Below are 16,032 nucleotides of genomic sequence, written 5' to 3'. Positions count from 1 at the left end.
ATTTTGAAATCAAGTGCTACTATTTAATACTCTGCAGAGCTTTTTAAAAGTTAGCTTTATGCATAATAAATTATGAGGTGAAAATAAGGTTTCATATTTGTGAATAAAGACTCTACTTCTAGTTACGAATATATATATATAAATTAACGTTTTGTTTAAGGATATTTTCTTCAAAGGGGTAAAAGGATAAAATAATTGAATAAAATAATTTCTTTTTGAGATACTCAATATATGTATATAACTAAAACAAGCACTGCAGTCAGGAAGATTGCTAGATTTCAGAAGAAAAAAAAAGCTATATCAGAATTATACTGGACGTCACACCTACACTTTTATTGTAAATATTTTCAGTATTATACTGAAAATAACCCCATTTTAACTGCATTGTATATCTTTTTAAATACTAAAAAGATGCTTCAAAATGATCACTCAATTTTTAGTGCCTTTCATCCAAAAAAGTCAAATATTTTAGTAATAGTAAAAACTTTAATAATATAAAATTTAAAAGCAGATATATAATAGGATTTAAATACATATTTAAGGAATATCTTCCATATCATCACATAGCTGTCCCTCTTTGAACACCTTTAGTTACCAAAACTCACTAAATGATTCCAATTTTTACAAAAATCTTTCTTATATTGAGCTGAAATGTGCCTCCTTTTACCTTCCACTCTTTCTTTCTCTTGTTCTTGGAGCAATAAAGAATAAGTCAAATCTCTCTTTTCACATGACAGACCTGACATTTGGAGAGCCGATGTGTCACACCTGAATCGTGTCTTTTTCAGTATTTTAATTCAGTATTTTCACACTTGGCAAGATTTTGTTGGCCACCCTAGACGTACTCGAATTAACTATTGTTCCTCTTAAGAGACAATTTCTAGAACTGAATATAATAATTTAGGATGGAGATGCAATGCAGATTAGGTGAACTTATCACATTTATAGGTATAATCAGAAAGCAATACACTGTGTGAATGAATACATAAATGTTCCACCATTGGGGGAGGGGTACAGAGAAATATAAAAACTGAGAGGCTCCTCAGCCTTAACCAATCTCACCAAGATTCTAATGTTTATATTCAAAATAAAGATATAACAAATGTCCTGGTGTCCATGATTTTAAAAATAAATAAATCCAGTCTCATTCCTCATAAGGAAAAGAAGAAAGAATAAAGTTATGGTTGCATTACCTGCTACTAAGATAATGGAATTGGGGATTGTGTAGGTGTACAGATGGACAATATTTGGTCATCATGTGGCCTAGTGCTCCTGGAATGGGTGGCTGGGTTCCCCTGAAGACATTCACCCAGTGTCAAGGGGCTATCAAGGCTGTAGCTTGGTGTCCCTGACAGACCAAGGTCCTGGCAACTAGAAGGAGACCCAGTGATTGACACATTCACATCTAGAATGTCTACTATGGGGCCTGAGTGCTGTGGATGCTTCCAAGTGTGCTCCATCCTCTGGTCCCCTCACTACAAGGAGCTCATCTCAGGTCATGGCTTTGCCCAGAACCAGCTTGCTATTTGTAAGTACCGAACCAAGGTGGCTGAGCTCAAAGGTCACACAGTTCAGGTCCTCAGTCCAACCATGAGCCCAGATGGGGGCCCTGCAGCTATGGCGCTGCTTTGACATGGACCCTGAACAAGGGAGGAAGTGGGAGATCAGTGCAGCCAAAGCAGCCTCATCCACCAAGTCATCTGTTGACGACCAATTCATCACCTCAGTGTTTTAGTTTTTTAAAGAATTTTTCTAATAAAAAAAAATTTTTCTAATAAAAAAAAATCATGTCTCCCTCTCAAAAAAAACAGATTGATAAAATAAATTCACATAACCATACATATATAGGTATATATATATTTCTCTTAACTGTTCATGTGAGAAGCTGTGCTAAAGGCAGAATTTGTCAAACCAAGAAAGGGAAATGGAATTAATTTATTCCAGGCAAGATGAATTATATTTTAAAAAATCACAATATTGAGGAAAATAAGATTCCATTACCAAGTCAGGCTCTAACCCCAAGTCTGCCACACATGCATCTCAGTGATCCTTCAGTATCAGATGCTTAAAAATTTCCACATACACTGATGTCCCACCACTTCTTACTTAAACCCTCTGTCAACTGTCTTTCCACACTGCCTTTTAAGGGAACTAATACTATCAGTTTCATCTGATTTAGATATTTATTTCATATTTGCCAGAAGATTCTGGCCAATGTTTTTGAAAGCACATTTAACTATACCATATGCCTCCTTAAATCTATCAAACAAGCTGTAGGATCAGGCTCTGGTTCATTCTGTTCTGTTTTTCTTTCTTCACAATGTGTTTATGTATATTTACCCAATTTGCTCTGTTCTTCTTGCCAAATTACAGGTCTGAGATCTCAACTATTGCAGAGCAGCTGTGCTATTGTTGATGTCTTCCTAAACAAGGGTCAGAGAATAAGCCCATTTTGCAAGAACGGGTGATACCTGCACATTACACAAGGAGGCCACTGCCCTCAAAAGGGTAGGATCTGCAGAGCTTCACAGAGTCCTTCCTACTCAAACTTAAGACATTTTGGATCAAATGAACCACTGGCAGAAAAACTCCCAAACAATCTACAGATTTTTCTAGGTAAGACAATTTGTTTAACCATATGACATTTTTAAATTAAATTGTGTCCAATGAAAAAAAATAGGAAAGAACAATCTCAGAAAGAACAATCTCACCTTTATATTCTTTCTGTTTAAAAACTAAAAATATGTTCATTTTAGTCTAAAATTCTGTACCAGATAAAGAAATTTAATACATAGAGATGTCTCTCAAAGAAAGGACTCCAAAGACCCATTCCAACAATGCTAAGCAATGATAAACCTGGATAAGATTTGCCCAGATAGCTTTAACTTTTATTTACTCCACGACATCAATTTCCAAATGCAAACCTATGTCCTAGCTACTCTGCTACATTCTTAGTTCCCATCTCCAAGTAAAACATCTTCATGTTAATCCTCTTTCAAACCAAAATTCACGAGCCCTGGATTTTTAAAGGAATAATCCTCAAAGAAAATGTAATTCAGGAAGTAACATAAAGATGAGAAAGGAACTGATAGAGCACACTAATGAGACGAGACACATGTCCATGGCTCCAGCTCTGAGACTGTGCATCTGGCTTTGAGGCTGTCTGTCTAGGGTTACTTCACCAGAATGCTGTTAATTATTTAAGTGAGAGGACAGGGGGAACCATCACCACATCTGTCACCCTCACACAGGAAAAACTTTCATTCATTGTTGGGCAAGATGTGTTTATTTGAAACATAGGCTAACTAGCTACTTAATGGTTTTGAATCCTTAGCCAAAAGCTAATTAGACAAACATATTAAGCACAGTCACCTTACAAGGCTAAACTGTTTCAGTTGTGTTGATTTGAATCCAATCTCATAAGAGAGCTCATCGCCTACAAAAGTATCTGAAGGAAATTCAAGGCAAAGGAAAGGTCCAAATTACTTGCAACATACTTAGTAGAACAAATAATGATGTCGCCAAATGTCCGATACATTAATAAATAAAATCTTCACATATTTTGCCTCAGTGGTGTCATGTACTTGATAGACAAAAAAGAAGCAAAAGTAATTATTTTAGACAGATCGCTTTCCAAAACATTCTCAGCTTGCTTGTAGGTGAAATATTAATGTCAAAAAGCAAACAAATGATTTTTTCTCGTGCTTGATATTTATTATGTCTTATATGATTTTTAGAAATCACATCTTCTGAGTATTTAGCCAATCTACAAATCACTAAAGAATACCAGCAGTATCTATGGCAGTCTCTTAAAAAGGAGACTGTGCCCCAAGGCAAATTCTAGAGAAAACAAATTCAGTGTTGGATAGAACAGGTATATTGCATTTTATAACTACTTTGGAGAAGAAAGTAAGCTGTCTTCCTTAACTAGTCATTACTATGAAAAGGTCAAGATAATTTCCTGCTCTCTTAAATGGTATGATCCCCCAAACAGAATTCTGATCATCTTTCTCCTACCTGATATACCCAGTAATCAAATGCACTCTTTTAGCTCTTTATATAAATAGTAAATCAAAACGTTTGAGAAAAATGTATTCATTCTTTCATGCAACAAACATTTAGTGAATCTACTATCTGTCAGGCATTGTGTCAGTGCTAGAGATATAGAAAGAAACAAAATAAACCAAATCCATCCCAGCAGGAAGGAGACACAATAACAAACAACTAAATGCTTTGGAGAAAAAGTGAACCATGAAAAGAGAATAGAGACTGTTAAACTCATGGGAGGGGGAAGATTGTATGATTAAATAGGGCGACTGGCAAGGGCTTACTGAGAAGGTGATATATTGAACAAAACTTGAAGTTGAGAGAGTGAGACAAGAAGGAAGGAGCCTTTCAAGCCACTGGAATAAGCTCAGGTGGTTAAAGAACAAAAAAGAGGCCAGTGTGACCATAACAGAAGGGGCAAAAAGAGGATGAAGTTGGAGATGCAGTGAGGGCCAGATCTTGTAGAACCTTATAGAACACTGCAGTGATTAGACTTGCACTCTGAATGTAATGAGGAACACATATCAAGGATTTTAAGTGGAGGGCTGACATAAACTGATCTGTTTTAACAGGATCACTTTTGCCAAGAACAGAAGAAGAAAGATGGGTTGAGAGGCTAATAACCTAAGCAAGAAATGACAGTAGCTTGGTCTAGGGTGGTATCAGTGGAGGTGGTGGGGAAGGACTGGATTCTGAACATGTTTTGAAATCAGAGCTGAGATTTGCTTATGGGCTGCATAAAAGAGATCAATAATGAGTCAAAGGTTTTTTACCTGAACAACAAAAAGGATGGAGCTGCCAGTGACTAAGAGAGAGGAGAGAGCTCTGAAAGCAGACTGGGCAGAACAATCAGGAGAATCAATATGGACTTATAGATTCAATAAAATAAGACCAAACTTCTAAGTCAACAGATCTATCTTTGCTAATACAAGACTATTACTCAGAAAGCCATTAAGTCCCACTGTGCCCTTGTGGTACAGATGGCTCCACACAAAATGGATGGGCCTTAAATTCCAAGGCCAGTCTAATTTGGCCATAAGCATGTTACCAATACCAGATTATTATATGACTCAGAAAATGAATACTTTTTTATAGAAAGAAAATAGATTCTGATAGTCTTGCTTTTATAAGTTATATTATGCAGCTCTTTTCAATCAATTTCAAATAGAAAGCTGATACTGCTCCAATTTACTTGGATGACCAGAAGTGATGTCCAACAGATATCTTAAATACTTAAGCATCCACAAAAGTTAAGTGCTCAAGTGAACTTCAAACTACTAAGATTTTCTTAGGTTCCACAAAGGAAAATATAATCTTCACTCTCTGAACACTAATCCAGACTTTGGATTGGGGCCTTATGTATTTTAGTTTCCTCTGATCCAGAGGAAGGTTTGAGATCAGTATATAGTGATTCTTGAAAACTGTATCCTATCCATTATCCTAAGCATATTGCATCTACTACTGTTGGACAAGAGAACATTTGAAATATTTGCAATCATTTCCTGCATAATAGAGAGGGCAGGGGGAAAAAATCACACATGGAAATATTAAGTTGATGGTGAAGTTATCTGTATATAGGTGATTAAAATAAAAGCCCTTCTTCCAAACTAAATATCCCTTATTTTATCCAGCTATCATGGTTTATTGCCACACCAAAGAACATGAAAATATACTCCTTAACAGGACTGGGACACAAATTAATGCACAAATATTTCCTAGTCTAAGTTGTGCCTTATTGAGCCATGTTCCTTTTGCTCTTCAATCTTAATATTTAAACACTACAGTCATTAGTCAAAATCCCACTTTGAAACTCTTGTGTGTATGTGTATGTGTGTGTGTGTAAATTCAATACTCTAAAGTTCAAAATAATGGCTATGGCTTTATTATTTAAAGGCTCTAACAATATTTCTCAAATCTATCGAGATAAATATTTATAGAGCCTTTTAATCAATATTTAAAAACAAGATAAAACAGACTTTACCCTTTTCAACCTACTAAGAATATGTATAGTTAAAGTACTAACCAGAGTGATTTGTCTAGGATTTACTATTTCATGTTTAATCTGTATATCAAGAAAAGATAAAATAAAACAACCAATGTATATTTTGTGACCATTTCCTTATAATTTGTAGCTAAAAAGTTTTTAAATGTTTTTCATAAAGTACTTACTGTCCAACTTCATTCAGGGTAGGTGCAGGACAAAGCATAGAATTACTTTCCACACTCACTGGCATTACACCTATAAAATAAAATGTCATTTAATCAATAAAGGGTTTTATGTATCTCACACAGTTTCATTAAAAATATGAAGAGACGCAGCAATCAGAGTTCAAGTGTGGGACATTAGATACATTAGCATGAAAAGAACAAAAAGATACTCATCTAAAGAAAGAGGAGAAGGAACACAGAATGAAAAACAGGAAGAGATTATATGCCTCATTGACATATAGTACTGGTAAATCATAAATTATGTTTTTTTGATATAGATAAAGTTCACATACAGCTTGTACATACTATAAAATTATCACCTTTTCTCCCTCAATTTTGCCAATATATTAGATTTTCAAGGAAAAATTATATATATTTTAAAAGCAGAATTTAAAAATGATAGAGAAGACAAATGTCCAAAGGCTAATACATTTCTTTCAAGAGTTTAATGAAGTAATTGGTTTTTGGGGGGGGGGGGTTTTGCGGTATGCGGACCTCTCACTGCCGTGGCCTCTCCCGTTGCGGAGCCCAGGCTCCGGACGCGCAGGCTCAGCGGCCATGGCTCACGGGCGCAGCCGCTCCGCGGCATGTGGGATCTTCCCGGACCGGGGCACGAACCCGTGTGCCCTGCATCGGCAGGCGGACTCTCAACCACTGCGCCACCAGGGAAGCCCAAAATAATTGGGTTTATAATATATAAACACATTTTATAGAATGCTTAAATTGCCTTGCAATTTTAATAGCATATGAGAAAAATGATCTAGACTATAAATACTCAGAAAAGTTACATAATTAGATGGGTAATATTAGAATACAAATGATGAAAATACAATCTGACTCAATTTATTTGAAATTTACTTTAATACATTCAATCCTATGTAGTTATGTGTAAAATATGTTTATATTATAATCAACTCAAATATGTAATCAAAAGGAGTAAGGTAAAGCTAATGCTTAGATACAGATGACTACTGAATAAAAACGGTAAAATTATTTTGTCCTCTTCAGTTGTAGAAGCTACTAGGAAGAAAGTTTTTTACTAATATTATTGTCTTTCCTTACCAAAACGATGATCTTAATAAGAAAGAGAGGAATTACTGATGGCATTTACCATGCTGAGATCCTCACCACTTTAATTCAACAAAGTATGGAGCAGTGACTGTGTATGTAGCCAAAGCTGTGCTAATTGGAGGGTTTAGAACCATCAGATAAACAACAAAATTGTAGATGAACCTCTCAAAAAATAGTTCCACCAGAGTTCACAGAGTTGCAGCATCTGTCTTACTGTATAAAATTTTAGAAGACAATATAATCATCAATGAGGAGAAAATGTCTTAATAGAGACCCAAAATGCTCAGCATACTAAGATCTATTTAAAGAGCAGAAGTTTTTCTCAAAATGAAGATAAAAATGTTACACTCATCTTCTCCTTTTTTGAAAGCCAAGTGAGGGAAAATAAAACCTAATTCCCTAAATATGATAATTATCAACAAACACTGTGCCAGGTGGGCATTGGAGATATATCTATAAGGCAAAAAGCCCGTCTTCAGGAAACTGGCTGACAAATTATTGGGAAATTAGATAAAGATAACAAGTGGCAATAGAATAAGGCAATAAGTAGTAGAGTAGTCCAAGACAGTTAGATTTTCAGGCAAGAGTGACAAGAAACAAATCTGGAGAAAGAGGCAATTAAATCAGGCGGTGGATAAAGTCCGTACGGAGTACAGTCAGGAAAACTGGGTTCGACTCTCAGCTCTGCCCATTATTACTTGTGTCACCACAGGCAAGTTATTTGACTCTTTCAGCCACAAGGGCATCATTTGTATAATGAGGCTACTTAGGATGGGGTCCAGCATTTATTAACTTATGAACAAATGTTGCCATTATTAAATAACTATTAAGTAATTATTATTACTACTTGTATTATCATTGGACTTCCTTTCTTTCCCCTCTGATAAAAAAATATAGCATAGTTGGTTTCAGTTGGGGAAAAGAGGAAAACACTTGATGCTGATATACTATGGAGATATTAAAGGAATATTGAAATTATGGAGACCTACTCTTTGTGTATGTTTCATTAACAGTGTAAGTACAGAGAACACGGCCATCCCGACTGCCCAAGTTGAATCCTCTTCCATTCAAAACTATTTGAAATTCCTCTAGAAGTGAAAGGAAAAATAAAAAATTTAATCATTACTTTACAAAAAACAACAACAAAAAGCGTAACTTGAAACAAAAGTATCAAGGTACAAAGAATGAATTTTTTAGTACTATTCAGACAAGTAATAACAACAAAGACATGGTCCTACTTGCTTTCTTAGACCCTACAGGTATGTACAGTGAAGATACTCTTCGCTGCCATGTAGAGATGCGTTATTTTATTTTTTGAACAAAGTGTTTTCCAATAGTGACCAAGATTTTAGAATTGAAGCATGACAGTCATCCCAGACAAATACCATACAAACTTGCCCAAATTCTATCCTGAAGAAAATATCCACAGGAAAGAAAACTTTGTTTTCCTCTTGTCTAGGAACTGAGGTATGAGAATGTAAAGAAGTTAATGCCTCATATTATCTGGTTCTTAGAACAGTCATGCATTATATTTTCTTTAATCTATGACACTGTACATAGTTCTTCTTTAACAGCTTCTTCACATCCTTAATTCCAGTTTTATTTTCTGTTGCATACAAACTTATAACTCATCAAGGGTCATGCATTTTGGACTAATAAAAAGCTATGGCCAATAGGTAAAAGAGGTTGATTGAACTCGTATTCTGTGTAAGAGGAGCAGTCACTAAATGTTAGAAAGTGAAATAATATGCTAGAAGAAAATTTTAGCTGCCAATCAATGTTTTGATTGGCAACTAAATGTTTGCTGCTTAGTTGCAAGGTGGTATGTCAACTATTTTAATAGTGATCAACTTTCAATCCTCTCGGAGACCTCTTATCTGCAATAATCTAACACATATAGAGTAATTAACTGTGGAAGAAAATACTGCCATGCCACTCTCCATTCAGTGTATTATGAAAGGAATTTTCTTATAAGTTAAAATAAAGTGCAAGTGAAACTTAAAATGTGACTCAGAAAAAGAACATGAGCTTTAGGAGTGAGACAGACAAGAGTCTAACAGGATATTTACTAATAGCAAGTACTGAACATGTCTCTGTCTCAGTTTCCGCATCCGTGAACCCAGGATTCTAAAACTGTCGAATAGTGTTGTTATGAGGATTAGGTAAAATTCTAAATGCATAGAACGCCATCCTGCTCTGGAATGTTCAAACGCACTATTCCTCTTGAATGTCTCAGTAATCATTAATGGAGGAGTCTAAAAGATGTAGAACTTCATCCCATGTCCAGCAGTTGGGAGGTTCTGCAGTAAATTGCACAGCACATTTCCTTCCCCACCAGACCCAATGTTTTTCCTTTTGAAAGAAAAGTCAGGTTAAAATGAACTCCAGGTAAGACCTGAAGTAGAAATAGTATAGGCCAGAGAGAACCGCACTCTCTTTGGGGCGGATGGCTTGAAAGTGCTAAAATCCTAGTCTGTTCTTAGAACAGCTGATGAAGCCACCTGCTTATTTCTTGCCCTCCACCCATAAATCACTTCTTTAGGGGCCCTGAGCTGGCATGTACTGTACTTTGGCCAGGTCATCAAGGCACGGAGCTCAAAGTCTACAGATACCTGACTGTATAATCAGATAAAAGAGAAAATTTTCTATTTTACTTGAAATAGGAAAGGTCTCAAACATGAACTAAATATACAGAAGATTTTAAAAGCCTGTCGCACAATATGTTCATTATTTAAAATAACACTCCAATCTTAAAAATTTGAATTTAAAATAGAAATATTTCAAGGAATTATTTAAAAATTCTTACAGAAAAAGATGCCAAAAAATTAATTTTGCTATTCTCTTTCCAACATGAGTTTCAAATTGTATATTTTAACTAGGAAAAAAGTACAACTTCTTACAAGGTATTTTTAAATTCTAACCACTTACCCCCCACACAGACGCTTGAGGGCCGTAATTCCAGGATTTCAGTGCACGACTGAGCTAGTATCTAAAAAGGAAAAAAAGAAGACCAAGGTATAGCACTAAATCATAACATGTAAAGTGAATTATAAGGTTACTAATAATCTGTGGTCCTCCCTTTAACTTCAATAGATGGCAGAGAAAATTTTATTAACCATCTTGTATATAGCTACCAAGCTCTTAGGAAATTTCGGTGTCGTCTTTCAGCATATATTCTAAGATTGTATTCTGTAGGAACTCTTATTTGATTAGAATAAATACAGATAAGCACAGATAAAGTGGGTTGTTGCCTCAAAGTCTGGGAACCTTAGACATGAAAAGATAACTAAAATTTCCTGATAGCCATAAAATCAATGCTGAATTTCCCATCAGGCAAAAACAAGATAGCAAAATCAGACCTCCTATTTAATTATGCTAATTTAATGTTTTCTATTAAAAGGGTCAACATAATATCAATAAATAAACACTTCTTTATTTGACTCTGGCATTTCTATTCAATTTCTCTGCCTCAATTCCCATGGACGCTAATCCTCCTTACATGCATCAAACATTACACTTGCAGAACACAGGCCCCTTGTATGAGCCAAATATTATTCTCAAAAAGACAGACTCTCTACTCCAGCATTCCCAGAGCACAGGAACAGAATGGCTCTTCTTAGCTTGTTCTGAGAAACAGAAACCACCATACAAGGCACAAGGCTACAAGCGAAAAACAACAATGATGAAATAAGCTGCTCCTAATGGACTCAACAATCCTGCCTTTATTTTTAGAACTGCTCTGCACTACATTAGCAAAGGCAGACAAGTTCCAGATGATCTTTGAACGACATTTTTTTCTTGACAGACAGACATTAAAGACAGATGATGTACAGTAGTTTCTAGCATCTCCTGCTCATAACTAAAACAGGAAGGAAGGACTGTAGCAGGATATAGAAATGCTTTCTGTGCTTTCTTTAATAACAATGGAAATATAAATTGTCAGACTCTAAAATACAGCTGGGTCAAATCACGGAATTTTTGTTGCTGAATATGCCTCTCTGAAAGAGGAAACATTTGCACTTTTTAAGGTCATTTCCCAGGGAATCCACTTTTCACTGAGTGATTGAGGCTTTAGTAATTAGGAAACAAATAGAATAAAATATTATATCTGAGAAATTCCAAGTGAGGTCTATTTAAACTCATAAATAACCAAAGAGATTCCAGAGTCACCCAAAGACTGTCAGGGCCCAAACACCTTGTGGTCTGCTATTTTATCTTCGATAATCAACACTCCTTTGACGAGTGAGTACCTTTTTTCATTTAAGAATTGAGGACCATTGTCAAAGGTTAATGTGTCCTCTTGGAAGGGAAGTATCTCAAATCACTATCATCTTTAAATATTTTGACATAATTCAGATAACAAGACTCTGAAAGGAACAGAATACAAAAGATTTGCCAAAGGAATATGAAGCTAAAAAGGTTTTGCCAAAGGAATATGAAGCTAATAATACCCTAACTAGCAAAATTGGGGTATCATTGCTTTAGTTTTGACCAATTTGAAATAAAAATGAGAACTGAGCCTCGAAAATGGACGGTCAAAAGAAAACATAAAGCCCCCCAAATCTATTTTATCTGGTGACAATTCTTGAAAGAATTTATTTTAAAATAAATCCTGTTAAGGAAACGGACTGATCTTACAGCTTACAATCTTTTTACTAGTTATTTTAGGCACACCTCTATCAGCATTACAGAAAAATGTTTTGAACATCAAGAAAATTATGAGAGAGGCTTAAAGATTGCATCTATTGGAAATAGAAATCATTTTTTTTTAATTCCTTAGAATAAGGTAAATCAAGAAATTATAAAGAGATTTTCCAAAAGCTGTGTCAAAGACTATGCAACCCAGAATGACCTGTGTGAATTTCTGAAATTATGTTGGTTTTCTTTCTCCTAAAAATATTGGCCATAATTAAATCAGATCTCAAACTGTTAAGACAAAGTTTGTGTTGACTTCCTCTTTTGATTTGATGTGTTTCATCATAACATTTCTAAAATGGTAGTTCTAATAGCAAGATCAAATGATCAATTCTAATGGATCTCTCCTTAAGACTGGAGAATAAACACCTTCAAGGTCCATTGATGGTCTACTGTTCTGAAGTCAGACCCTGTTTATCCCCTGTAAAGTATTTTGGTTTTCAAGAATAAGTTCAGGATAATTTAGAAATTTATGTTCTATTCAAGTCTGAGATTAATTAAATTAAATTACATTAAACAGAGATTAAGAATAACTAAAGGTTGGTTACATCTTGCAGTAACTTGTGTAATATACATTTATATATAAGAATACCCTTACATTAGTTTAATATTCATAATTATTTTAACAAAATGAGTTCTATAGAAATGATATTATTGAATGAAAAAGTGATTCAGGTAACACATTCATTGAAAAACAAGCAGTTTAGACCATGAGTCATTAAACTGGCATCACCATCTGACAAAATCTAGATGAATCCCCCTCAGAACACTACTACCTTTCTCTAAAGTTTATTTCGATTTTTTTTATTTCTTAGGATCTTATTGAGTGTTGAATCACCTCCTCTATTAGAAGACAAACTCTGAGCATAGAAATGGGATCATATTATACTGTGCTAGCCTTCCAAGACTAGCACATTGCTTTGTACACACAGTACAACAACAACAAAAATGCTTAGAGAATACAGATTGAATGTATTGAATGCATTCTCATTAATTGAATTAATGAGAATATTAAATACGTCTATCTAGAAAGCAAATCAACAATCATAAAAAGACCAAGATAAAGCAAAATAAAGTTAATTTATGTGAAAAAGCATCTAGCCTTTCAAAAAATTGTAAAGGTTGGAAATCCAAAGACCCGTAATTTGAAACTAAGTTCACCAAAACCATCTTCACATGATAAATAGAGAGCAAGAAAATGTGGTGGGGAAAGAAATGAGAGAAGAAAGTGTATGCATTTTAGAAAATAAAATTTGCTCTAAATTTGGTTTTTCTATCTAGAGTTTACCATGTTGCTATTTTAAGAAAAGAACAACTAGAAGTTGCTGTGATTTAATATTCATATGCAAATAGTTTACATTAAATTTTTAAACAAGCACTTCCATAAATACAAAGCACTTCATAATCTAGTCTCGCCAAGTAATTGCACAAGTTCAAATGCTCAAGACCTCAACCTGGACCTATTACATTAAAATTGTCATCACTAAATGACAACTGACAGATGGGACAACTACTTTTAAACACTAGTTAATTTTTACCAACTTAAATACTGTTATTGATTGACTGAACATTGGATCAGGTGTCCCATCTATGATAATTGATGCATTATTTTTCATACTCTGCACTTTCATCACCTGTACAACAGAGGACCTTGTAAGGATGTTTCTTCAAATATGTGTTGCCATCTGCCTTCATTAAGTCTCAACAGAAACAGAAAATAGTTTCCAATAAAGTTCGGCCTTAGTTGACATCAAGAGAGCTAATAGCACCATAGAACGAATTTAAAGGCAAACCAAATGCTATTAATAAAACCAGGGTTCTCTAAGTCATCAACACACTAGATGCAAAATTGCATCATTTGAGACTTTGGAGTCCATTTATATATTATATATATATATATATATATAAATTGGCAAAGAAATTGATGATCACCATGAAAAAAGTATACTACTGAAGCATCTGTTCACTTAAAAAATAATATTAGTATTAAGGAATATTTATAAATGAAAAAAATATGTACATTATTACCTAATCCCTACTTTTAAATCCTCAAATGTTAATACGGATGAAAAAAGTCAAACTTTGTAAATTCAGTACAACCAGCAGCAGTCAAAAATTCAAAAGAATTTCTAACAATAATAATAATTACCATTTGTTGGGTGCTAATTATGTTCTAGGAACTGTGCTAAGCACTTTATATAAATTTCTTCAATTAATCCTTCCAAGTCTTAAGAATGCATACTATTTTTATCCCCATTTTACAGATGAGAAAATTGGAACTTAAGAGAGATTTTTAAAAATTGTCCTAGAACAATTAGCTTTTAAATAGCAGAGCCAGATCTCCCCAGGTTTGATTGAGTCCAAAGCCCATTCCTCTAACCAGTGCCCTCTGCCACCCTCCAGACTTGTGATAAATGGTCTACCCATTACAAAACCTAATATCCAACAAACTAGTGAAATTCACCTGCTTGTTTTGCCTGGACACCTTTTATACTATCAAAAACAATCTAAAATCAGACTTATTTCTTATCTTCAAAATTATGTCACTAAGCTTTCACCTTTATTTATGGGGGTTTTACAGGTTTGTTTTAAAGTTCCCAACACCACTGACTGTGAATAAATTCAAATTGTAGATCATCCTATGAGTTAGTAATATATGGGATACCCAAATGGTTAGGGGCCTCTCTCTTTTTATGTATTTATTTTTCTCTATTGTCTTACTTTATTACTGCTTTCTTTCTCAAATTTGGTTTTGTACAGATAAAACACTTGTACTTTTTACTTCTCAGCATCATCCAGAAGCTAAAAGACAAGCCAGGCTACCAGAACAACAAGCTATACCAGAGGTCCTAATACTGGTATAAGAACACAACAAGCACTTGGAAACTAAAATCAAACGGTGCTTAGAAAAATTAATTTGTTATTTGATCTTAGGACAGATTTTTCCCTAAGTTTTCTTTTAGACATTTCTGATTTTAGCTCTTATATACAAATCTGTATAATCCATTTGAAATTACTTTTTATATGTGTCATCTCACTGTCGTGGCCTCTCCCGTTGCGGAGCACAGGCTCCGGACGCACAGGCTCAGCGGCCATGGCTCACAGGCCCAGCCGCTCTGCGGCATGTGGGATCCTCCCTGACCGGGGCGCAAACCCATGTCCCCTGCATCGGCAGGCGGACTCTCAACCACTGCGCCACCAGGAAAGCCCAGGACAGATTTTTTTTTTCCATAAAAGTAATGATGTCAGTGGTATTTAGGTTTTATAGTTCTAAAACTCTAGAATTTGCCTGAGTCCTGGAAACAGAAAGGCACATTCAGAGCCAGAAGGCAGAAGTTTGGTGATTTTGTTTGGTTTGGTTTGGTTTTTCTCTGTTTTTTCTTGATGTGGAGCAGCAAATTTTTGATACAGACTAAATGAGTCTTTGTCCCTCCCCTCTCATTGTCTCACCTGGGTTGCTAGACACACAGAGACACTCTTTTTCTAATCACAGTCATGATCCACGTTTGCCCTATCTCCCCAAATATTCTACTTCAACATAGCTGTTCTCATGTCATGAACGTATTCATACTAATATATGAATGTCAACATGTGAATGCATGACCCTTCGAACAACCTGGACAGGATTATAGCCTCAGGAGGATATTTTGTTAAGCCATGAAAATCCCTATACATGGAAATGCAGGCAACATAAACATTAGAAAAGCAAGAAACGCAAGCAGCATGAGGGAAAACATTTTCTAAAATGGGATGCCAACATTGGAAAACAAGGTCTGCCTACATGTCTGTCCCTCTGTTACTCTTTTTCTTAGTCTCTTTCCCTCCAGTATTTGTGAACCACAGGGTCTTTAAACGTTTTCAGCCTACATTTACACCCACAGGGCACAGGTTGGGTAGGAGATAAAAGTGTGAACTTCCAGGAGGGAGAGGTCTAGGCAGAGCAGCTGATGGTATACACAAGACCATCTGCAAGACCTGTGTTCATAAACCAATAAAAATCTATAATAGAAA

The 16,032-nt window shown here is 35.1% G+C and overlaps 1 protein-coding gene across 2 annotated transcripts in view; it reads right to left on the bottom strand.

Annotated features, from left to right (window-relative positions):
- Positions 1-16,032, bottom strand: part of ANTXR2 (ANTXR cell adhesion molecule 2) — a 163,546-nt gene that overhangs the window by 116,455 nt on the left and 31,059 nt on the right. For both annotated transcript variants that reach the window (XM_004280165.4, XM_049709391.1), the window contains 3 exons: positions 10,255-10,315; positions 8,316-8,414; positions 6,217-6,286 (listed from right to left, as the gene is read on the bottom strand). In XM_004280165.4, coding sequence (XP_004280213.2) covers positions 6,217-6,286; positions 8,316-8,414; positions 10,255-10,315 — 230 coding nt within the window. The remainder of the gene's footprint in view (positions 1-6,216; positions 6,287-8,315; positions 8,415-10,254; positions 10,316-16,032) is intronic.

The sequence above is a fragment of the Orcinus orca genome, chromosome 4 (assembly GCF_937001465.1).
Source record: "Orcinus orca chromosome 4, mOrcOrc1.1, whole genome shotgun sequence".
NCBI classification, from domain to species: Eukaryota; Metazoa; Chordata; class Mammalia; order Artiodactyla; family Delphinidae; genus Orcinus; species Orcinus orca.
The sequence above is the reverse complement of the archived record's forward strand: the minus strand, read 5'-3'. Positions and strand labels throughout refer to the sequence as shown.